The sequence below is a fragment of the Pelophylax lessonae genome (assembly GCF_965119305.1).
Source record: "Pelophylax lessonae genome assembly, chromosome: 6".
Taxonomy (NCBI): Eukaryota; Metazoa; Chordata; class Amphibia; order Anura; family Ranidae; genus Pelophylax; species Pelophylax lessonae.
The window spans coordinates 75,504,370-75,529,931 of NC_138773.1; the positions used below are offsets into that span (position 1 = coordinate 75,504,370).

Sequence of the window (25,562 nt, forward strand, 5' to 3'; positions counted from 1 at the left end):
AGCGCTCTGTGTATTATGCAGTCCTGTGCTCAGCGCTCTGTGTATTATACAGTCCTGTGTATTATGCAGTCCTGTACCCAGCACTCTGTGTATTATGCAGTCCTGTACCCAGCGCTCTGTGTATTATACAGTCCTGTACCCAGCACTCTGTGTATTATGCAGTCCTGTACCCAGCACTCTGTGTATTATACAGTCCTGTACCCAGCACTCTGTGTATTATACAGTCCTGTGCCCAGCGTTCTGTGTATTATGCAGTCCTGTACCCAGTGCTCTGTGTATTATGCAGTCCTGTGTCCAGCGCTCTGTGTATTATACAGTCCTGTACCCAGCGCTCTGTGTATTATGCAGTCCTGTGTCCAGCGCTCTGTGTATTATGCAGTCCTGTGCCCAGCGCTCTGTGTATTATGCAGTCCTGTACCCAGCGCTCTGTGTATTATGCAGTCCTGTACCCAGCGCTCTGTGTATTATACAGTCCTGTGCCCAGCACTCTGTGTATTATACAGTCCTGTGCCCAGCGCTCTGTGTATTATGCAGTCCTGTACCCAGCGCTCTGTGTATTATACAGTCCTGTGCCCAGTGCTCTGTGTATTATACAGTCCTGTGCCCAGCGCTCTGTGTATTATACAGTCCTGTGCCCAGCGCTCTGTGTATTATGCAGTCCTGTACCCAGCGCTCTGTGTATTATACAGTCCTGTGCCCAGTGCTCTGTGTATTATACAGTCCTGTGCCCAGCACTCTGTGTATTATACAGTCCTGTGCCCAGCGCTCTGTGTATTATACAGTCCTGTACCCAGCACTCTGTGTATTATGCAGTCCTGTGCCCAGCGCTCTGTGTATTATGCAGTCCTGTACCCAGCGCTCTGTGTATTATACAGTCCTGTGCCCAGCGCTCTGTGTATTATGCAGTCCTGTACCCAGCGCTCTGTGTATTATACAGTCCTGTGCCCAGTGCTCTGTGTATTATACAGTCCTGTGCCATTTGCAAATAAAAAAAAGAAAATATGTCCCCGGATTTCATTTTAAAAATCTGGTCTCCTTACTTTAACCCCTTCCCACCTGCGCTATAGCCAAATGACGACTACAGCAAGGGCCTACTTTGCTGGGCGTCTCTTAGCAACGTCCTGGGAGATTTCCAGTCAGGCTTCATGGGGTACATAAATGGCCTACACCTATAGCATGGACATATTTCAACGTTAGTCAGAGCCGCACGGTTTGTTTTTATTTATAGAAACCCATTGGAAGTTTTGTGGTAAAGGTGAGCTGTGACTTTATTACATCGGGGAGTATGAATAGCGCTAATGTACATAACATGGGTTAGTGTGCGTTGTGGTAACGTGAATAATGGGGGAGGGCTCTGAATGGGTCTAAACCCCTCACATCACCAGAAACTGTACTTTTATTTCATAATTTCATCTTCTTGTATTGTATTTTCCTTGTACTATCCCCCCTCTGTGTCCTCTGTACCTGGAGGCTGACCTCTCATTGTTATCAGTGACAGACAAGTCAGCAGATCTAGTGCCCATCCCCCCCTCTCCTCACAACCTGCCTGACGCACCTTGCACCTCACCCTACCGGGCCCTCGGGGCACACCGGGCCAGCCTTGCCTGCTAACCGAGGCCTGACCCGGAAAATGAAACCCCCACGGACCTCATGTACCCCCTAACATCTCACACCCCCAACACCCTCCACTACATCCCTCGCTCGCCTACAGAACAGTTCGGTCCGCCGGTGGGCGGGGCCAACAGGACCAGGGAAGCGCCGCGTCACGTGACCGCCCCGGCCGGCCGCCATTTTGTGCTGCGGTGAAGTATTTAGAGCAGAGAGCGGCGCTTCACCTCTTCCAGTGTGAGAGGAGAACCGAGTGTCAGGACCAGCCCGTTCCCCTCCTCCTCCTTCTTCCTCCCATACAATCCGCCGCTCCGACAGTTTCCCATCCCCGGCCTCTCTGTCTTCGCTTCCCCCCCACTCCGGAGGTTTATTTCTACCCTTCAGTCAGCGGACACAGCCCGGACCAGGCGGCACCATGTCCACCAGCGCTTCTCCGGAGTACTCCGCCTTCTTCGCCGTCATGGGCGCCTCGTCAGCCATGGTGTTCAGCGGTGAGAGAGAGCTGCTTTACGGCACGACGTGCTTTTCACTGCGCCCCGTGCTGGGGGGGGGGGGGGGGCTTCATTAATGGGTTTATTATGATAGAGGGCTTCTGTCATAGAATTGGGGAGGGGGCTTCAATATAGGGGGGGGGGGGGTCTGGTTGTAGGCTTATAGGGAGCCTCTATGGGGGGGGGGGGTGTATTATAGCAAGGGCCCTTTATTATAGATTGGGGGGGGGGGGGTCATTGTAGGAAATCTCCATTAGAGGGGATTTAATATAGAAGAGGGCCTTCATTATGTCAGGGGGGGGTATTATAGGGGGGGGGTATTTATTATAAGCAGGGGCCTTTATATTGGGGTGCTTAATTATAGGGAGCCTCTAATATGTAGGGGGGGGGGGCTTTCATTATAAAATATTTATTAATTATAGGGAGCCTCTATTATGTAGGGGGGGGGGTATTACTGGAAGGGGCTTTCATTATAAAATATTTATTATAGGGAGCCTCTAATATGTAGGGGGGGGGGGGCTTTCATTATAAAATATTTATTAAATATAGGGAGCCTCTATTATGTGGGGGGGGGGGGGTATTACTGGAAGGGGCTTTCATTATAAAATATTTATTAAATATAGGGAGCCTCTATTATGTAGGGGGGGGTATTACTGGAAGGGGCTTTTATTATAGGGAGCCTCTATGTAGGTAGGGGGGGTATTACTGGAAGGGGCTTTTATTATAAAATATTTATTATAGGGAGCCTCTAATATATGTAAGGGGGTGGGGTATTACTGGAAGGGGCTTTTATTATAAAATATTTATTATGGGGAGGGGGTATTATTATAGGCAGGGGCCTTTATATTAGGGTACTTAATTATAGGGAGCCTCTAATATGTAGGGGGGGGGATAATTACTGGAAGTGGCCTTCATTATAATAGGCAGCCTCTATTATGTGTGTGGGGGGGGGGTAATAAAAGGAAGTGGGGCTTTTTTTTTTAATAGGCAGGGGGCCTCTCCTGTTGGGGGAGGGGTTATAAAATAGGACTGGGGCTTTATTACATTATAGGGGGTGTTTATAGGAGGAAGCGGGTCTTCATTATGGGGACAGCTATTATTTGGGGGGGGGGGGTCTTTACTATGGTAGCAGGATAGATTATAGAAGGAAGGGTATCATCATTATAGGGAACATCCATTTTGGGAGGAGGAGGACTTCAATATAGGGAACCTCTAATATTTGAGTGAGATGGTTATTTTAGGGGGTTTATTAGAGGAAACGGGGGGGTCCTTATAAAATGGGAGAGAAGTATAAGGGGAGGGGGGAGTTATTATAGATGGCTTCCATTATAGAAGAGGGTGCCTATATTATAAATGGGGAACTCTGTTATAGGAGGGGGTGTCTATTTTTGTTGGGGGGGGGGGTGGGGGATTATAGGCTGTGACATTCAGCTTGCCTTATAGTTGATGTGCTGTCATTACTGTGTGTATGGATTGGGAAGGGGGGGTTGTGTCTAGATAATATAATCTTTATGTTGCCAGCAGTCTGTTCCCTATCTCTCCATGTTTCGGGTATAGCTGTGGGTATGAATTGGGAAGGGGGGGGGGGGGTGTCGTGTGTCTATATAATCTTTATGTTGCCAGCAGTCTGTTCCCTATCTCTCCATGTCTCGGGTATAGCTGTGGGTATGAATTGGGAAGGGGGGGGGGGGGTGTCGTGTGTCTATATAATCTTTATGTTGCCAGCAGTCTGTTCCCTATCTCTCCATGTCTCTGGTATGATCTATAGATGAGACAATGCAGTGTCTGCTTCTCCTTGGGGCATGGTGTTGTATCCTGTACTTGTCTTCCAGAGCTGTATGAGGGATGAAGGGGCGAGGTGATGTCAGTAATGGGCAGCCTGCAGTATCTTGTCTCTGGGCCATAAAATAACCTGACAAAGAACGAGCCTGTTTTCAGCTTCCACTTCGTTTATCGCAGTGACTGGATGGCTTGGTGCATTAAGGGGTTAAAGTGTGTAATCCATACATTATATTTCTCTGTAGATTTGTCATTCCCAGTACAGCCTGCTCTTCTTCCTCCTTGTCATGTGACCCGGCTCCATCCTGCCATCTTTCCTCTCCTCGGTTCACTGGCTGCCTGTACCAGTCTCCTCCTTCTGTGTCACACTTCGGTTGTTTCCGCTTCCATAGACTGAGCCCGTTCAGGATTTTTTATTTTTTTCCCCCTATGCACAAATCAGTGGCACGCCCGTTGTATAATTGGGGTGTGTGTCTCTTCCCAGGGGGGAGCACGGTGTGTGTGACGTCACTCGGGTGATTCCAGCAGCTTGTCACATGACTGCAGAGGGAAGAAGGACTGACGGGAGTGGAGGAGGGGTTGTTCAGGACTAGTGAGCTGTCCGCTCAGCCTGGGTTCAGTCTTGTGACTTTCTTACTGGTTGTCACTGAACTGGGGACAAGGAAATGGCTTTCCACCCAGCTGTAAAATCCATTGTGCTGTCCTTGCTGTGTTGTCATTCCTGCAGATGAAGAAATACTTGTTTTGCAATGAGGTGAAAATCACGTGCCTGTCGGGAACACTTTATGAAAGCTTTCTGGGTTTTCTTGTATAAGGAGCTGAATTTCCTTTTATTAGAAACAATTCCTGAAATGGTGAAGCAGAAGCTCACTGACCTCAGGCATTTATCAAGCCCCAGCAATTCACACAGGGTGACATATTATTCATTCGCCTCAGTCTTTGCCCTCAATGAGCCGACAATCTAAGGTTTCTGTTGCACACTAGGCTCCTTTTTAGGTGGGAGCCAATTAACCTTTCATTATGTTGTGTGGAGGAAACCCATGCATGCCATGTAGATGCCTGCCAGTTCTGGCAAGGATTCAAACCATGGACCTCAGTGCTGTCCATAGATATGATGCGAATGCTGGGGCATTTCATTTTTCTGCTCTTCTGGATAGCGGAACCTAGCAGTACTCCACCTTAAGCTGGCTGTACACTTGATTTTTCAATGGTCATTCCTATGAATATTTGTATGACATTTTTTATACATTCAATGACTGGATGAACATTCGAATTGGGAACAACATTTTGTTTGCTCTTTTGAGATGCATATCATTTCCCGAATGAAAACCACATTTAAGGGTAGTTTAAAAAAAAAATTTACATTCTGCTTCAAATTGTCATCACTGTGGTCAAAATTGAACAGGGATTTCACTAATGTATGACCAGCTTTACCCATAGTGACCCTATTCCCAAAGCAGTATAAGGCCCCTTTCACACTTGCTGTGTCCGCCTGCTCAACAGATCTTCTTGCTGAGCAGGTGGATGACAGGTCCGTGTCTGCTCTGCTGAGGAAAAGCGGAGAGGGACACATCACTGCTGTTCTCTATGGGTCTGTCGGATAGAAAAAGGACTGCCTGTCTATTTCCATCCTACTGTCTGATCTATTAAATGGATCCCCATCCAACTGTTTTTTAGCAGACAGGATCAGAAGTCAGCCGACACATATCCACTCTATAGAGAGCAATGGCTGGTCAGATCCAGTCTGCATGAAACTTAGATGGAACAGATCAGTCCATTTGTGTGAAGAAGCTTTAAAGTAACATGTGCCCCTAGGCAGGCTTTGCCACAATGGCTTTTTATACACTGCATATTTGCAGGTAAGACTTGCCTGTCATAATGAGCCTTCCAGTGCAGTCACAGATCCTGCTAGTCCCACACGTCCATCCCTCAGTCTTCCTTCCAGGTTCAGGCTGTTCAGCCACCTGAATGGCCAGGCCACAATGCACACTGTGCACACGGGAGTCGCATCACCATCCCAGACAGTGGGTGATATAGATGTACACTGAGCTGCATATGCATGGAGCGGGCAGGCCAGAGGAAGCATTATGGTAGGAGATTAATAGGGGTGCAAGACTGAGAGCCTGTCGGCAAGTTTTTAAAGTGTGTTCAATAGTTTTACCTGTTCAGTTTCCCAGTCTTTAAGTTTACATATATGGCCCATTTGGACTGTATTGCTGCATTGTGGTAGATTCCTGCACATGGCTTTAACTTGTAGTTTTTAACCAATCACTGGTATTTTATTTATGGCATCTGGCCACAATGGTCAGATAGGCTTACATCTGTGTAACTCCATTGTAATCTTCATCGTACATTGGCGGCCTGTTAAAAAATGTGACTAGGCCCTAGTTTATTCTTTCTGTACTTTGTGGGTTGATACTGAGAGCCCATTCACACTGGAACATGCCTGTTCCCATGCATTCTGATTTTAACACTGCAATGTGGGACTGCAAGCAATTATTATTTTTTTTTAGAACGCTCTGCACCAAACTGCATGACATTTGAGGTACCATGCAATTTGGTGCCTGCAAATGTGCTGCATTTGTGAGATGAATTTGTAGTGGCACCGGCACACTCGCAAGAGCAGCACCTTCACCTGTGGTGTGGGAAAAGTGCGTAGAATATACCTTTCCCACAATATATTGGTGTGATCGGCCCGAAGTGTAGCTTTCTGGGTTAAAATCCATCCCAATTTTAGCTATCGGGTTGCTTATATTGGCCTCGAAAAAGTAATGTTAATCCTGCCCTAAAAGTGTGGATTGTTTCAAGTTGGTCTTATATTGTATTCCCTACTGACTCCCAGATGTTGTCTGTATGACCAGAGTATGACCCTGATGTGGTGGTAAAGGGCTCATGCATGTCTGACTTTTTATAGGATATTGTTGGCAGCAAGATCTGCATAGAATCTTGTCTTGTGAGCTTGTCTGTGCGAAAATTTAATGTGCAGATGGGGGTGCTGGTGTCTCCTGCCGCCTAGCGTCATTGGTATTCATGGCTAGTGGGGTGTATGTTCACTGTATGCATGTAGGCATTAGCACAAATACAGGTGCATCTCTTAAAATTAGACTATCAAAGTTGACTTTTTTTTAGTAATTCACATTTTATATAGATGTGTTACAAATACAAAGTGATCTATTTCAAGCATTTTTTCAATTTTGGTGATTATGGCTTACGGCTAGTGAAAACCCAAAATTCAGTATCTCAGAAAAGTAGAATATCACATAAGATCAATAAAACATTTTAATGCAGGAAAGTGTTCATGTACAGTATAGTATGCACTCAATACTTGGTCAGGGCTTTTTTGCATGAATTACTGCATCAATGCAGTGTGGCATGGAGGCGATCAGCTTGTGGCACTGCTGAGATGTTATGGAAGCTCGGGTTGCTTTGATGGCCTTCAACTTGTCTGGGTTGTTGGGTCTGGTGTCATGTTCCTCTTGTCCATACCCTACAGATTCTCTATGGGGTTTAAGTCAGGCGAGTTTGCTGGCCAGACAAGCGCAGTAATACCATGATCATTAAATCAGGGATTGGTTCTTTTGGCAGTGTGGGCAGGTGCCAAGTGCTGCTGGAAAATGAAATCTGCATCTCCGAAAAGCTGGTCAGCAGAGGGAAGTATGAAGTGCTCTAGAATTTCCTGGTAGAGGGCTGCGCTGACTTTGGACTTTTTAGAACACAGTGGACCAACACCAGCAGATAAAATGGCTCCCCAAATGATTAGACTGAAAAGTGTTGCATTTCATTTGGAAATCGAGGTCCCAGAGTCTGGAAGAGTGGAAAGGCACAGAATCCAAGTTGCATGAGGTCCAGTGTGAATTTTTTTTAGTCTGATTTGGGGAGCCATGTCATCTGCTGGTGTTGGTCCACTGTGTTTTATCAAGTCCAAAGTCAGAGCAGCCCTCTACCAGGAAATTCTAGAGCATTTCATGCTTCCCTCTGCGGACCAGCTATATGGAGATGCTGATTTCATTTTCCAGCAGGACTTGGCACCTGCCCACACTGCAAAAGTACCAATACCTGGTTTAATGATCATGGTATTACTGTGCTTGCTTGGCCAGCAAATTTGCCTGAACTAAACCCCATAGAGAATCTGTGGGGTATTGTCAAGAGGAAGATGAGACGCATCACTCAACAATGCAGAGGAGCTGAAGGCCGCTATCAAAGAAACCTGGGCTTCCAGAACACCTCAGCAGTGCCACAGGCTGATCGCCTCCATGCTACACCTCATTGATGAAAAGGACCCCCGACCAAGTATTGAATGCATACTATACTGTACATGGACATACTTCTCAGTAAGCCAACATTTCTGTATTCAATTTTTTATGCAATTTAGTTTACTGAGATACTGAATTTTACATTTTTGCTAGCTGTAAGCCATAATCCTCAAAATTAAAAATTAAGTTAAATGTGATAGTCTAATTTTCAGATACACCTATATACTTGCATAGCTCCAGATTACAAAAGGGTGGGTGGGTGTGTAGTATATTACAGGTCTATTCAGATTTGTAATAACACAATATGCATCAAATGCAGCATTGTCTTGTGTGCAGGATCTTTAAGGCCTAGGTTAAACTTTTAATATTTAGAGGGGGAATCAGGGCAAGATTTTCATTCTAGATCCGGCTCTTAAATTTGACTTGTCCTATCATTTGATTTGTCTTTAGCACCACCTTAGTGTCACATCAAGGTCATTTGTACAGCAGCACATCTGTTTTCTCTAGCTTCTATCAAAATAGCTGCTCTTTTTCAAGTCCTAATACAAGAAATATCAAATATGCTCAACTTGTAGGTCTAAATGTAATGACAAATCAATCATTGAATCATGCTGTAAGATCATTAACTAAATTAGTTGGCATGTGACCTTCAAGAGGTTCTAGTTTTCTTTGTAATTCTGCTAGATTTATTTCCCTTCTTCCTTTATAGAAGATGGCATCATCCGTCTTGTAGATTTGATAAGTCTATTTTTGGAATGGTCCTTGCCTGGTTTAATCTTTTCTGCAGTTTCCTTTTCTTCCTGCTGATCAGAGAAGGTGTGCAAAATCCTGTGTACTGACAGATGGTGTGATCACATCCCTCCTTCCCCCATATATGCTTCATGTTAACACACTGCAAATTGGTGTGGGAGAAGCTCATCATTAGTAAGCACACTTTTTTGCATCCACACAATCAGATTTGTATTCAGTCTGATCTCGTTCTGAATACAATATCTGAAATGCAGCAATAGTGCTTATAAAAGGGTTCTTATCCTCACATTTGCCATGTTTTGCTGATCAGACTTGAGCCTTAGCTCATCTGTGGGTTGAGCAAGTTTCTGAACATGCCAGGCTTCATATCTGAGTGTGAATATCTGTTGGTCCTTTTACAATCTACTTTTTTTTTTTTTTTTTTTTTGTTTAAATGTTTTCCAGGACAGGTCAGCTTGGTGGCTTTAGCTATACAGTTTGAAACCAAAGGGATTTTCTTCATGCATTCCATGCATTAAAATAAAACCTTTGTGCAGCACCCCCCTTAGCCCCCTAGTACTTGAGCCTTTTTTTGTTTTTATCCAGCATGGTTGCAGAATTCTCAACTGCCTGGGACTCGCCTCCTTTTTGGCTGAGACGCCAGCATGGTCCGATTGGCTGACAGTGGGAGCCAATCAGGAGAGAGGGGGCTTGGTTGGGTCGTGGCTCTGTTTGTGAATGGACACAGGGAGCCATGACTTGGTTTGAGTGCCCCCATAGTAAGCTGCTTGATGTGGGGGCACTAAACAGGAGGGAGGGACCCAAGAAAAGGGTTCGGGGCTACCCTGTGCAAAACCAACTGCAGAGGAGGTAAGTATAACCTTTAAAAAAATAAATAAATAAAATGACTTGACTTTAGGCTGCTTTCACATCTAGTCAGTTTTTGGGAGATTTTCTGCTCTAGCCTCAGCTCTAAACGCCCAACAAGACAAATACCATTCATTTCAATGGCCCCTGTTCACATCTTGAGCATTCTGTTGCCTTAAGCAAAGTGTCCAGCCCTCAAAAGTACATGAGCTACTCTTTTGACAGATTACAGGCTTTTTTTTTTTTAATTGGCCACTAGTTAACCTAAAAATGCCTGCACAAAAACACTGCAAAAATGCCTGAAAAACGCCTGTAAAAATAGCAACTCCTAGATGTGAATGTAGCCTTATCACATTTTTTGGACATTGGTGCATTTTACCTGCTCTAACCTATTTGAAAGCCATGTAGATCACCTTCTGATGATTGGTAGGTAGAGCAGTTTTAGAAATACAGGTGTAAGTTTTTGACATGTTTGATCGAGGAAGGAGGAAGTCAATCCTCCTCCTCCCCCCACCCCCCCCAGTTCTCCCTTGATTCTGTCTTCTCTGATTCTCCACCTCTGGGCTGGTGAATCTGGGAATGTGAATTCTGGCCCAGATTGCCATTGAAGTACTGAGATTGCAGCTTTATAAGTTGACCGATTCTGGCTGTCAATTACCGATTCCTACTGAGGGGAGAAGAGAACTGTGACCTTGGTAATCCCTGCAAGTGTTGCACCTATGCATTACTTACCATGTTTGCATTTTAAAATATCCTATCCTGGGTCTACGTAAGGTGGGTAAGGGTGGCTGGAAAATGAAGAAATCCCTACAAATGTCTTCATGCATTTTTTCCTCTGCTGTCCTTTGAAAAAGGAAACCACCTAACACTTAAAGTATCGAAGTGTTCCTAAACCCACAACAGTAAAATCAATCTGTATATGCAGTAAAGCATGCTTGTTGTACTTGCTGTCGAACTAAAGGGGTTGATCCTTTGCATTGGATATAGGTTATTACCACTTTTTTTTTTTTTTTTTTTAACTGACTCCAACCAATCTCTTGATGGAACAGAGTATTAGTCAGGCTGCACATGCTCAGTTTGTATTGCTAGAGTTTTTTTCCTTTGAGTGCATGTGATCAGCACAGGACCAATCGGCACTATCCAGACAGGGTCAGGGGAGAATAAACTGCTCCTACAAGCTTTAAGCAGGCACTGATACAAGTCACAAGACTGCTATACTGCTGATGAAAAAGGTATTTAGTTTACTAAAACTATTGCATTTCCATGTTCTGTGTACTGTGGGAGACCAGACATAGTGAATGCAGGCTACTGGGTTTAGTAAACCTTTAAGGCTAAACAGACAATTCATTAAACCATAAGATCAACCTACCAGTGTCAGTGTTTTTTTGCTTTCAACAAGAACCCACAAGCATGTGGTAAAAGGCTACTTATCTGTTGCTAACTCTGTGCAAGTACACTGAACTATGGCAAACCTCATACCCAAAAACCAACACTAGTGATTGAGATGGGTTTTTGGAGCTAGATAATCACTCGGTGCAAAACTTTTATTTTGTGAAGCCTGTTGCGTTTGTCTTTATCTGGTTATTAAACATAACTGCTAGCATCATTGGCTTGTGGTTTTTTTTTTTTTTTTTGTCCTCTGGCTTGTTGATGCTGGGCAATTGGGTTAGTGTTTCAACCTAAAACAAACAAACCAATCATGCTAGTAGTAAATAAGGTATTCAGGCAAACTAGTTCTTCCTAGCACAGTTCAGCCTTAAACCAAAGAACAGGTGACCTTGATTGGTCACCACCTTTCTACAGTAGCAGCATTTGGTTAAAACTGAGCTCCAGGCATATACAAAAGTGGTTGTAAAGCGGTTTTTTTTTTCTCCCCCCTTAGTCTTTCAGGACCGCCACCTCTGAGAGACTTTGGCTCCTCCCTTCACAGAAAACACAGCCTTTGCTTCAGTATTTATGCCCCACTGGACTAGGGCTAAAAACGAATCGATAACTTAAATAGTTGTCAACCATTTTCATAATTGATTAGTTGGCCTGCATACAGAATGCATTATTTGTTTACATATCAGGAAATACAGTGCAGCACATGTATAGCTCAGTACATCCTCCATACATGTCAGTATACACAGTGCAGCACACCTACAGCTCAGTACACCCTCCATACATGTCAGTATATGTAGTATGTAGTGCAGCGCATGTACAGTTCAGTATACATAGTTCAGCGCACCTACAGCTCAGTACATCCTCCATACATGTCGGTATACGCAGTGCATGTACAGCTCAGTACACCCTTCATTAGAAATGGGTTTGGTTGTGTTTGGGATCCCACCTGTCCGATCCAGCTAGGAAGCCGACACTGCATTCGGCTAATCACAGGCAGTGAGACATTTCCCAATCTGCAGCTGTGGATCAGGATCTGTCTCGCTGCCTGTCTCGGTGGGACCCTAAACAGACCGAGCCCATTCCTACCCTCTATACATGTCAGTATACACAGTGCAGCACACATACAGCTCAGTACACCCTCCATAACCCTGTGCAGAGGGTCCATCCAGAATTTGGAGTGTTACTATGTGGTCACACCTCTTTAGCACCTGATAGTTTAAATAATGAAAAAGCTATTGGGATTTTGGGCACAGGTATAGCACTTATCTGTCTGGTTATTGGTGTTTACCACTGCATAGATATTCAGGAATAAATTGTTTTTTTATTTTTTGTTTGTTTTTTTTTGTTCATAACTAAATTATGCGCCACTTTTCAGTTTTTTATCCGATTTTATTGAAACAATTGGACAACTAATTGATTATGAAAATAATTGTTAGTTGCAGTCTTACACTGGACCCTCCGTTTTTGGTGTTTCCTCCAGTGGGGAGACATGGCTGGGAACCAGGGCTGATCAGCTGGGCAGGTTGAAGCCAGTTTTCACTGTTAGGAGCAGCTGAGGGGTCTACCCCCCCCCCCCCACCTTTCTTGTTTGAAACCCTGGGCCTTGGGGAAGGTACCTGCAGGTCTGCTGCTTAGCCACCCCAGCTTCTCCTGAGGGTGGGGAAGGAGCTTTGGGGGCCCGCTCTCATTCTGTCTAGGGGGGTGTCGCTGGAGGTGCATCATCCCTCCCCGCATCCTGTGTGGCTAGTGATGGAGCTTTAGGCTGGGCAAGAGGGCGTGGTGATGTAATGTCCGGTGGGGGCGTGCGCTTCCGGTTTCAGTCGCAGTCTATGGCAGAGGGCCAGGCACTGGCTTGTGAGCCTGCAACGCTGGAGGGGGTCAGCGAGCAGCTCAGGAAAGGGGGACCACCACGATCCTTGATGGGAGCTGTCTGAGCAGAGGTGGCTCAGACTGCTTCTGGCAATGTCAGCACCAGCCACTCAAGGTAAGAGGAACCCTGGGGTGGGTGTTCTTTCCGTATTCCCTGATGGCTCCACGGGTGTGGACCCCTCATGGTGGTCGGAGGGTTAGGAGGTGGTACTGGGACCCTGGTGGTGGGTCTTGGGATCACTCCTTGTGACACTGGGTAGGAGCGGGCCAGAGGAAAGGCACTTGTGACACTCTCGAGGGACAATCCTCCATGCAGTAATCTTGGCGGCACCAGGCTGGCCAATGGTGTCTGTAATCCCACATTTTTGGGAAACTGAGGCTCAGTTGGATCACTTGAGGTCGGGAGTTCTGGTCCATGTTGCTTGGGTGTCTATACTAAATTTGGCATCAATATGGTGCCTCTTGGGGAGCCTGGGGCCCCAGGTTGTCCTAAGGAGGGATGAACCAGCCCTGGTTGGAAACAAAGTGGGTCAAAACCCCCATACTGATGAGTAGTAGCACCTTTCAGTTTTAAAACTGTTTTCTGGTTTTCAGATCCTGCAGCCCCAGGCTAGCCCTCTGCCAGCTCAGCGTGTTGCACCAGAGGAAGCTGAAGGAGCCAGTTAGAGCTTCCTCTGACCCCCAGGTGGCCTCTGAGGGAGAATGGATGGCAAGTCCTCTAGACCCTCTTGCTACAAGCTTTCCCTGAAGGAGGTGGAGGATCTCTGGGGAGAAATCCATACCGCCCTAGGAATACAGGCGGTCCCCAGGTTACAAACAAGATTGGGACTGTAGGTTTAAGTTGAATTTGTATGCAAGTCGGAACAGGTACAATTTTTTAAGTGTAGCTCCAGCCGAAAAATAATTTATAAGCTTTTGGATAGCATAGGGAAAGGTTACCACCCCTGTAATGTTTGTTTTACAGAAGTCACCCCACTTTCTGTCCCTGTGACAATTGAATTTTGAAAATGTTGGGTTTTTGTGGAAATGGGGATTGATGATAAAGCTTCAGTGGAGACACCTTTTTCCCATGAGAACTCTTACAGGAGTGAATTTCCCTTCCTAGGGGGAGATTTCCTCTCACTTTGTTGTCTCCCTCCGTTTGTAAGTAGGAGTCATTTGTAAGTTGGATGTTTGTAACCCGGGGATACCTGTACAGGAGTAGGAGTAGAAGCTGCGATCACTCCATGACCAGATGTATCTGCGCCTGGGCGACTGAAGGAAAGGATGTTACCAGTCCATTAAGTTCTGGTGGAAGCTATCAAGAGAATGGCAAGACCCAAGAGGAAACGCTTCTTATCAAGGGCCCTGAAGTGTAGGTTTCCTTTAGCGGAGAATAGTACGTCAGTTTGGAATAAGATCCCTAGACTGGACGTAGCCTTCTCTCGGGTTGCCAGGCATACAGAGGATATGGGGGCGTGCTCAGATTAATGGACAAGAGGATGTATTCGCTCTTGCAGAAAACTTGGTTGGGGTGCTCATAGCGACAGGGACTGTGACGGAGACACTCTTGTTGTCCTGTCCCTAGTTCCACCAGATCCTCAGCCCTAGCCAGCTTGGCAAGAATGGCATTGTGGCTTAAAATTTGGCAGGGGGATCGTGCATCCAAGGCTAAGCTTTGCAGGATTTCACTCACGGGGGACTGTTTGGTCTGGAAACCGTTTTTGGATTGGAAGGCTGATGGGGGGGGGGGGGGGGGGGGGGGGCGGGGGCGGTCCGTTTTCCATCAGGTGTGGAACAGGGGAGCAAGCAAAGTAAATCTTGCCCACAAGAAAATTCAGGCCTCCAAAGACCTACAGGCAAAAGGTCTTGGTCAAGAAGGGGGGCGGGGTGATTTTTTTTATTTTTTTTCTTCCTTCCCTCAGCAAAGCCTGTAGGAGCGAGGAGAGGTGCTACAAATGGCCAAAGGGCTGGATCGAGTGAGGAGGCATTCTGCTATCAAAATGGTTTTTAAATTTTAAAGTGGTGTTGAACTCAAAAGCAAATATTGATAATATTGCAGCTTGCCAATTCTTGGACTAGATGGCTGCAATTATTTTATTTTTCAGGCTTTTATCTGTTGATCCAGCCAGTTGCACTATGTTCACACCTATGCATTTGCTGCAGATCTTGTTTGCTCGAGCACGGCAGCCCATTTCCTGCAGCTGAATTTGCATGGTGCTCTTATGTCCTGTGATTTCCTGCACCCAAAAATGCTGTTTCAGATGTGTGGGGATTCCATGAAGTAATGAACTTTCATAATGCAAGGCGCCAGTGAGGTCACTGGCTGCATGCAGGGTGAATATCTCCTAAATGGTTCACTTTGAGGAGATATTCATTTTACCTGTAGGTAAAAATGAACAAGCTGGGTTTACTACTGCTTTTAAGTGGAACTTCACCCAAAAGGGGGCAAGGTCCGCTTTATTACCCCCCCACCGCATTTGACGTGCGCAATGATGAAGCGCCATAGCCACGCCCAAATAGTTTTGTCAGACATGACGTTGTCGGGACTGGTGTGTAACAGTCCCCCGACGGCGTCATCTTTGAGGAAGCTAGTTGGGTGTGGCTACGACGCTTCGTCATTACACATGCTTGGGGTTTATATAACGATTGCCCAAGGATTTAGTGATTCCCCTTTGCAAGTTTCACTTGTTTTTGAATAAATGTTTTTATGGGTGTATATGCTTTTTTTTTTTTTTTTTTTTTTTTTTTTTTTTTAATCCTGCTGATGAACCAACCCTGACTGGATCACGTTTGGCGCTTTGGAGTTTCCCTTCATAAGGAGCATTTGACCATACTTTGATGGTCCACAGGATCCAGTAAGAGGCTTTAATACTTGGTGTCACCTGGTTGCAAGAGCACAAAGTACAGCAAGTTTTTGTCCACTGACAAACTGATGAAAATCCATTCCGTATTCTTTGTGAGTCAGGGACGTTTACCTTGGTGAACTACCAGTTTCCACGGAGCTCTGCCTGCTTCTGCTCCCAGTAAGCAAGTGACTGTGCAGCCAGCATTACAGGCTTCCGAGTCTCACACCATGACGAGTACAACTGGCAGAGACCAGAGCAGCGCTGTGCATTACAGCCAGGCCTCGAGAGTCCCACACCTGAGTCCTGACTCACGACTGCCTACGTCCAGAGCAGATCGAGCACCCACTGTGAGTGTCGTGTACATTGCAATTGCAGCAGGCCTGAGGTGAGGCCTCCCCTCAGACCAGTATTTCCAGAGCACTGTTTGCATTACAGGCCATCCTTCAGACCTGAGACCACAATCCAGCACTGTGCTGCATTTCAGGCCTCCTCAAACCATCCAGAGTGGCTAAATCTGTATCAGATTTTGACTGGACTTATCCTTTAAGGTTTGAACAAACTCAAACGAACGCTAAACCTGCTCTGTGCCATGTTCTAAGATTAATCTTTCTAACCCTGTAAAGCTAAAATCGCTGTACTTACCTTTTCTACGTCCGGTCCCACACTGAGCTGTCAGTGGCAGCTTCAGCGTGGAGGCGAGTGCAGGAGACTCACTTGACAAGAAGCCCCATAGTAAGTCTATGGGTGACGTCCCCCTCCCATTCATTTCACAGCCGTTGTCCTCTCCTGTTCAGAGCTTCTGTTGCTGGAGACCGTGTTTTTTTTTTCTTTTTTCTAGGACATTGATAGACTGAACATGATGCCAGAGACTGCTGGAGGTTAGTTTTTGTAGTCCACTTGCAATGTAATGTTCCCATTATGGACTGCTGGTGTCACAAGATGGTAGCAAAGAGACATATTTTGCCCTTGGGATAGAGGTTGAGCACCATTTATCTAATCGGGCAAAGATAATTTTGTCTTGAAATGGCAATTTATACATCTACCCTTTGGAAGATGCTTCTGGATTTTTTCAACATTTACATTTGATAAGTGAAAGTGGGGTTTCATACCATCACTGGGTAATAGTTTGAATCATTACTACTGGGTTAAAACATTTGATTTAGGTCTTCTCCATCTAGTGTCCCAAGTGATTAGAATGTTTTGTCATGGCTCTTGGATATCTGAATTTGTTGGAATATATGTAGTTGGTATAGTACAAAGCAGAGACTGCATACTGTGTATTGAGCAAAACGGCTATGTAAATAGAATTGCACGTTTAGACCTCATGCACACAGGTTTATGCAAATGAGTATATTTTCTGCCAGTGTTTGGCAGAAACACCTTTTTAGGGCCCATTCACGCCAGAACTGCGTTGTTTGACCGCATATTTACAATTGTATGTGCGTGCCCTGCATTTGCAGGGGCCGCGGACATGGTACAGGAAATGCAGGGCTGTGGGCATTGTACAGGTGATGCAGTGCTGCGGGCATGGTACAGGAGTCTCCCTTACATTTATAAATGGCGCCAACACGTCACTGCGCATGCGCCATCTGCCCAGGAATAGCCGACCGTGTTCGGGCTTTCCCGAGCTGTGCATGCGCTTTGACCGGGGAAAAGGTAAGTGAGACCTAGACTCGAGTATAAGCCGAGGGGGGCTTTTTCAGCATTAAACATTTATACGGTAAGTGTCGCTCTTTTTAAAGTTCTAAAGGCAGACGTTTTTATCCAGATGCATTAAGATAAAAAAAAACCTGTGCAGCTTAAGTTTCATAGTAATATACATTTTTCGCTGCCTTCTGGATCATCTGTGGGTATTGGATTGTTTGGTTTTTTTTGTATTCGTTGAACTAGATGGACTTGTGTCCTAGTTCTGCAACTCATGACACATTAGTGTGACAGTCGGTGGGAAGAATGCTCCTTACTCTTTTCGTCATTGGGAAGAATTACCCCCTTACAGATAGCTAAAAGGAACAATGGTGTGTCATTGGGAAACTTCTGAGAAGCAGAAATTACTCATTGCTCAAGGAACCCCTAGCAACCTCAGGAGGAACCCCAGGGTTCCATTGAACCCTGGTTGAGAGCAACAAGACTTTATTAAAGCGGCAGTATACCGCTTTTTTTGACTTTTAACTACAGGTAAGCCTATAAGGCTTACCTGTAGGTACAATTAATATCTCTTAAACCTGCACGGTTTAAGAGATATTACCACTGCATGCAGCCGTTGACGAGTGCGGCGCATGCGCTCTGAAGGTCCGGCGGACCTTCAGAGTTCCTTGCTGGGAATTGCCAGAAAATAACCTGCGTGCATGCGCGGGAGTGACGTCATCGCGGCTCTGGCCTCTCAAAGCGCCAGAGGCGGGGAACCCGGAAGACGCTGTGGGATCATGTCCGCTCCCACATCGGTGTCGGGGGGGGGGGGTCCGTGTCGTGGCTTTGTTCTAAGGTAAGTAATTCATAATGATCTAGTATGCGATGCAGGGGTTGCAGGGTTTTTTTTATTGTCATAAGTTTACTACCGCTTTAAGCTATATGCACATAATGCCTAAGAATGTAGATTCACTCAAATTGCAGCAAAATATTTTGGACCATGCTAGATTCAATTTTTGTTGGGAGTATACCACAGTACATGCAAGTAGCACTATTCCTCAATGTATGTAGGAGAGCAGAGTGACAATGCTTGGTGTAGTAGGCATTTTGTCCTTCATGCGTCTTGCTGCAGAGTGCTTGGGTTTTCATGAGCTGGCAGTTGCAGTATACCTAATGAAGAAAATGCAGTGCTTGAAATGTTGTTTTTGTTAAATATGCACACTTTTGACTGAAAGTTCAGTCTACAACTGTGCAAAATATATTTTTAATGCCATCCCTCCCCCATATGCCCCCACTTTACATTTACTAGTTTTAAATGCGGTCTACTGTGCCTAGCAATTTCACACAATGCGTGGTTGATTTAGATTGTTTAACTTTGTCTTTTGCATGTGGTAACCATAAAGCTGAGATTGCTTTTAAAATGGCAGAATTGTATGTGTCTGTAAGGCCCCTTTCACACGAACGATCCGATCAGATCCGCTTGTCAGTTTTTTTTTTTTGGCAGATCTAATCTGATCCTCCATGCATTCCTATGGGGCAGGGGATGTCAGCGGAGACATCTCTGCTGACACCCACTGCTATCCGATTCCGATCCTGTCTGTGAAATCTGGACGGATGGAAACCCTATTTTTCATCCTTCCAGGGGATCAGATGAGAACGAACAGGCGGTCCATTCTCATCTGATTCCCCAATAAAGAACAGCGGGAATCTGACACCTCCCTCTCCGCACACAGAGCGGAAATGGGAGCTGTCATCCGCCTGCTCAGCGGGGATCGGCGGATCGATCCCCCACTGAGCAGCACGGAGTCCGCTGGCAGAGGCGGACCGTGTGAAAGAAGCCTAACACTTTGGATTGTTCCCACAAATAAGCCTCCAATGGGGGGGGGGGGTTGGGAATGCAGGTCAGCCCATTGCCCACAGGGGTAAGTATAGCAAAGACCCAGGCAGGGTGGGTGTTGGTTCATCGCCTTTTTTTTTTTTTTACCGGGGGAAAGGAGTGTACACCTTAAGTGTAGGTAGATGTAATGCTCCTGTTTTAAATGACTTGGTATTAAAGTGCGTTGCTAGTGGACTGTTTAGTTGTCCCAATCCTTCTGTTGTCTGCCTGTGTAAAGGCTTGGTCACTTGTCCAGTACCAAATCCAACTAGTATAGGGATTTGAGACCAGTTCTAAGTTTATTCTTTCTATTTAACCACTTGTCCAATGCTGTTGACCAAAGACAGGGTTTGTTCTTTGGCTGCATTCCCTATTGAAAAGGGCCATCCCATGGCTTGTGCACACTAAGTGTAACTAGAAAAAAGGTTTACCTTTTAGTTTTTGGCTAGAGTGGAAAGGTACAGTAGTGCATTGTTTTTGATAGAGGTGTACTGAACAATCAGGATGCCAATTGGCACTTTTTTTTTTTTTAAGCAATTTTAAAAAATCCTGCTTGGTGCATATTTGGCAAACCGCACCAAAAACGCACCTCCCTATTGAATACTCAGCAAGAGCGCATCAAAAATGCACCCATATTGTTTTTTGAGGCATTTTTGAGTTGCATGACCTATGAAAAACACCAAAGGCAGGGGTAAGATCATGGGTGTTTTTGGCAGCTGTTTGCACTTTTTTTGGAACGGACACCACTATTATCGACAAATGAAATTATCGGTGTATCACTAAATTTATTCATAGGGAATGTCTCAACCGTATTGGGGTCCCTAGGGAATAAGGCATTTCCATTCAGCGGATGCTTGCATTACTGGGCTTTCAAGGAACTTCAATAGAAAAACTGGCCTTAGCAGTTAATCACTGAAGGGTTTAAGACTGGGTTTTCATGCTATGTTTTTATTCGCTTTGCAACTTAGACAAGGTATGTGATGCTGTTTTTAGTTTAGGTTGTCCAGTCATTGTTTTGGCAAGTGGCCCACAGTCTTCAAAAGGGTTGAGCTTTTTGCAGCAACTTTAGTAAAAGCATAAGCAAGCCCTTTCACCCTATTGCTAGAATCCAATAGGCACCCTTAAGTAAAAACTTTTAGACTTGCCGTGAGTCATATCTTTCTACGGGCATCTCTGCCTAATGTGACCAACCAGGTCCCCCACTGGGCACTGGTTCCTGCTGGCTGCTACATCCCTGTCCTCTAATAGTCAAGGGGACCTGGGGTCCACACACCTAACCATGATACCTGCGACATCTGTAGTTCAATAGTAAAGATCTGATGCTACACGCTAAAAGTCCAATTAACCTGGCAACACACTGCAAATTGTGGCCAGTTTCTGGTGAGCCAGCTGACCTTTGATCAGTGGATGGCCTTGCACCACCATCTCACCCGACATCCTTTGAAATGGCTAAGCAGACAATTGTTGTCCAATCAAACTCGCCTGCTGTTTAAATTTGGAGCCAGCTATCAAATACTGTAGTCGCAGTGGGACTTTCATCCGCACTATAGTGTGGATAGGCTAAATATTATGTTGTAGGTTTTTTCCTGGCCTTTTAAACGTATATTTACAGGGTTTAAGATTAAAAAAAGTGACCGCTTTAGCCACTTCCATATCGCACAATTTTTGGCACTCCGCCCCTACATGTAAAAATCACTTTTTTGCTAGAAAATTACTCGGAGCCCTCTATATATATATATATATATATATATATATATATATATATATATATATATATATATATATATATATATATATATATTCTCTATCTCAGACCCAAGGGAATAAAATGGCGGTCATTGTAACTTTTTTTTTTTTTATGTATTTGCGCAGAAATGTTTCAAATGTGTTTTTGGAAAAACTGTATTAAAAAAATGCAACCCTAAAGTTAGCCCGGTGTAATGTGAAAATTCCCTACCCTCATCACTTCCGATGCATGTACGTCATGCATCAGCTGAGCTGCTTCCCAGTGTGCATGCTCAGGCAGTAAATGATCGGCTCACAGCGGAAGTGACAAGGGTAGGGAATTTTCACGGGTAGGGTTTTTTAACATTACAATGGCTTCCCGTGAAATAACCCTACCCTTGTTCCCAGTGCTTAAAGCGCTGGGTTAGCAAATGATGTCGGCTTCCCGTGAAAATACCCTACCCTCGTTTCCCGGTGGGTCGAAGAAAATGTAAAAGTGTCTCCTAATGGAGGGAAATTTAAGATGTATAAATATCATTGCATTTCGATGAATATATATACATTTTCTTCCATTAGGAGGCGCTTTTTAATTTTTCTGGACCCGCTGGAACAAGGGTAGGGTATTTTGATGGGAAGCTGCAGCTTTAAAGACTCGGAAGGAGGGTAGGGTTTTTTCACGGAAGCCGAGATCATTTACTGTGTGTGCATGCGCACTGGAAAGCGGCTCAGCTTATGCCTGACGTACCCTCACCAGAAGTGACGAGGGTAGGGAATTTTCACGGGTAGGGTTTTAACGGAACACCATTTTTTTAGATCACTTTTATTCCTATTACAAGTAATGGGAATAGTGAATGACAGGTCCTCTTTATGGGGAGATCTGCCCCCAGATCTTTACAGCCACTTTAAAGTAAAATTTCAGGCAAACAAAATACTCAATTGCAATGCATATATGGGAGCAGTTTAACTGGCAAGAAGTTTTATTTCTCTCCATCCGGTTTACTATAGCCCTGGCCATAAGTTTTGAGTGTCACAAGTCTGCTTCCTCAGTATTTATGATGACAATTTGCATATACTCCAGAATGTTATGAAGAGTGCAGATGAATTGCAGTTTTACAAAGGCTTCAGGGCGCGCAAGAGTCCTGCAAGTGCCAGGACCATCTCCTACAGTTCAGCTGCAGGATCGGGGCACCACCAGTGCGCTCAGGGATGACAGGAGGCAGGTGAGTAAATTTGCTTGTACAGTGAGGAAAATACTTTTGGAGGCTGGCCTGGTGTCCAGAAGGGCAGCAAGGAAGCCAATTCTCTCCAGGAAAAACATCAGGGACAGACTGCAAAAGGTGCAGGGATTGGACTGCTGAGGAGTGGGGTAAAGTCATTTTCTCTGAATCTTCTTTCCAATTGTTTGGGGCGTTGGGGAAAAACTTGTCTGGAGAAAAGGGGAGCGCTACCATCAGTCCAGTCATGCCATCAATAAAGCATCCTGACCCCATTCATGTGTGGGGTTACTTCTCAGGCAAAATTGTGAGTGAGCCCACTCCCTTGGCTAAGAACACAGCCATGAATAAAGAATGGTACAAAACATCCTCGGTGAAACTTCTCCCAACCATCCAAGAACAGTTTGGTGAGAACCAATGCCTTTTCCAGCATGATGGATCACCTTGCCATAAGGCAAAAGCGATAACAAAGTGGCTTGGGGAACAAAACTTTGGGTCCATGGCCAGGAAACTCCCCAGAACTTAATCCCATTGAGAACTTGTGGTCAATCCCCAAGAGGCGGGTGGAAAAACACCACAAATTCTGACCAACTGTAAGCATTGATTATGCAAGAATGAGCTGCCATCAGTCGGGATGTGCCCCAGAAGTTGACTGCATGCCAGGGAGAATTGCAGAGGTCTTAACCGCTTGCCGACTGCTCACAGTATATTTACTGCGGCAGTCAGCCCCTTGCAGGCAGAGCGACTTAGGTCTACGTCGCTAGCTTGTGTGAGGCTCTGGGGGAGCGAGCGCGCGCCGCTGGAGGCGCGGTCACGAACCCCCCCCCCCGCGCGTGTGACTCGGCGATCGTCTGGGGAGAGGGAGAAAGTCAGGCGGCTTATCTAAACAAGCCACCTGTCATTCTCTCCAGTGTAGAAACACTGATCACATGGTTCTACAATGTAGGACCGTTGATCAGTGTTCCTACAGCTCAAGCCACAGCCAATCACAGTAAGAATCACGCCCCTAGGGACACACACAGCTCCTCCCTCTCAAATAAAGTTAACCCCTTCTACCAGTGTATTTTTACAGTAACAGTGCATATATAGCGCACGGATTACTGTAGAAATGCCACCATTACGTGTTAAACAACAAAAATGACAAAAATCTATTCCCTTTGTTAGTAAACGCGATAACTTTTGCGCAAAACAATCAAAATACGCTTTTTTTTTTTTTTTACCAAACATATGTAGCATAAAACAAATTGGCCAAAAATTTTGATTTTTACATTTTTTTTTGGGGAATTTCATATAAAAAAAATGTGAAAAATATTGTTTTTGCAAAATTGACACTTTTTTTTTGTTAGCGCATAATCAAAAAATCGCACAGGTGATCAAATACCCCCAAAAGAAAGCTCTGTTTGTGGGAAAAAAAGGACATCAAATTCGTTTAGGTACAGCGTCGCACAACCGCGCAATTGTCCGTTAAAGTCATGCAGTGCCGAATCGCAAAATACCCCCTGGTCTTTTAGCAGCCAAATCCTCCGGGGCTTAAGTGGTTAAAGAAGGGTCAACCCTTCAAATATTGACTCTTTGCATGAACTTAAAGTAATTGTCAAAAAAAGCCTTTGACACTTATGAAATGCTTGTAATTATACTTCTACTTCATTATGCCATAGTAACATGACCAAGACCAAAGAACACTTGACGGCAGACAGTGAAAATTTTGTTTGTGGCATTCTCACCTTTTGGCCATGGCTATATAGTTGGAGCAATATAGACTCTCTATTAGGTGTGTTCTTTGTGTGGCCTAACCATTTTATGGTCCTCTGAGTTGTCTGTGGGTTCTCACAAGCCTAAGAATTTGCCATATAAGTGATTAAAGCAATCACGTGATTGTTCTTTCCACCCTGGAATGTGACACATGATCTGCCATTCTGCTAGGGAATCACTTAAAACACTCTAACACGCTTTTCTGGATATTCTGGTACAGATGTGTCGCTCCTATTAGAACGGGTCCGCAGCTTCCCTATGGGAGGCAACCTGTGAGGCGACCAGGTCGCCTCAGTGTGAACCGGGACTTGGGCTTCTGCTAGAAAGCTGAACATGAAGAGGAACTTCTTTCAGCATGGCAACAACCCAAAGCATTCATCCAAATCAAAGAAATGGCTTCACCAGAAGAATACATTTTTTGAATGGTCCAAACCTGAATCCGATTGGAAATCTGTTGGGTAATCTGAAGAGGGCTGTGCGCAGGAGATTCCCTCGCAATCTGACATATTTGGAGTGTCAAAGTATTGAAGAGTGTGCACACTTTTGCAACCATATATTAGTGATTATTTTTACTTGCCTCTACCTAAAATATTTCAGTTTGTTGTTCAACTGAGTTGTACAGTTTCTAGGTCACATTAAAAGGTGGAAAAAATTCTGACCTGATTTGGCGCTTTTTTTCTCATCTCACAATCCTGACCTTTTTAACAGGGGTGCGTAGACTAGACTTTTTTTAAACCACTGGGCTATAAGCAAGTGTGCTGATGCATTTTGCACAGGTTGTCTTACTGTCTTACTGCCCCCCCCCCCCCTCCCCAAATGGGTAGTCTGTTCTGAGGAATGACATGCAGCTGCTGCTGGAACACATGCATGTTGAGAAAAGTGGATGCAGGAGATTGGCAGTGCTGAGATGCATCAGAGGGTGAAAAATCTATCCTCTAAAAATGGATAAAATAGTTCACCCCAAACCTAACTAAATAACTTGCACCCGCGTTATCTAACCCTGTAAAAAAAATGGTTATACGTACCTTTTCTGAAGCCAGTCCAGTCTCCAGAGGCAGATCCTGTGTAGGAGAGAAATGACAATGACTGGAGAATGCCAGGGAAGTGAAGTCACCCATAGTTACTATGTGGCATCCATTGTCTGCTGCCTTTCCTGCATGCTTACCTTTTCTACAGAGCTGTCAGCTTCACTGTGTAAGTATAGCAATTTCTTCTTTACAGGGCTAGATTTAGAATGTGGCTGCAATTGGGTTTTAGTTAGGTTTTGGGTGGACGTCTACCTTAAACTTCCTCTAGTTGGGCAATTCAGAGTTTTTTTTTTTTTTTTTCTTGAATGATTTGTAACTGATCTTGGAAGCACAACTTTTAGCAATGAAAAATGGCTTGCCAGTGATAACAATTACTGCTAGCTACAAGTTGCTGTTAATCACTGGCATTGGCTATTTGCAGTTGGTGATTGCTGCTACTAAAATTGACACTCCCAACATGGCTTTTGGGACTCCTAAATCTATTTTATAGATGGTTTAGAACAGGATCCATTGTTTGTCAATCATTGATCAGGA

General features: G+C 44.9%; 1 protein-coding gene across 1 annotated transcript in view; it reads left to right on the top strand.

Annotated features, from left to right (window-relative positions):
* The first annotated feature begins 1,776 nt into the window (after positions 1 to 1,776).
* The window catches only part of ATP6V0C (ATPase H+ transporting V0 subunit c), a 31,862-nt gene continuing 8,076 nt past the window's right edge, over positions 1,777 to 25,562 (top strand). The window contains exon 1 of the mRNA XM_082262016.1: positions 1,777 to 2,099. Within this exon, the coding sequence (XP_082118142.1) occupies positions 2,024 to 2,099 (76 nt within the window). The 5' untranslated portion in view covers positions 1,777 to 2,023. The remainder of the gene's footprint in view (positions 2,100 to 25,562) is intronic.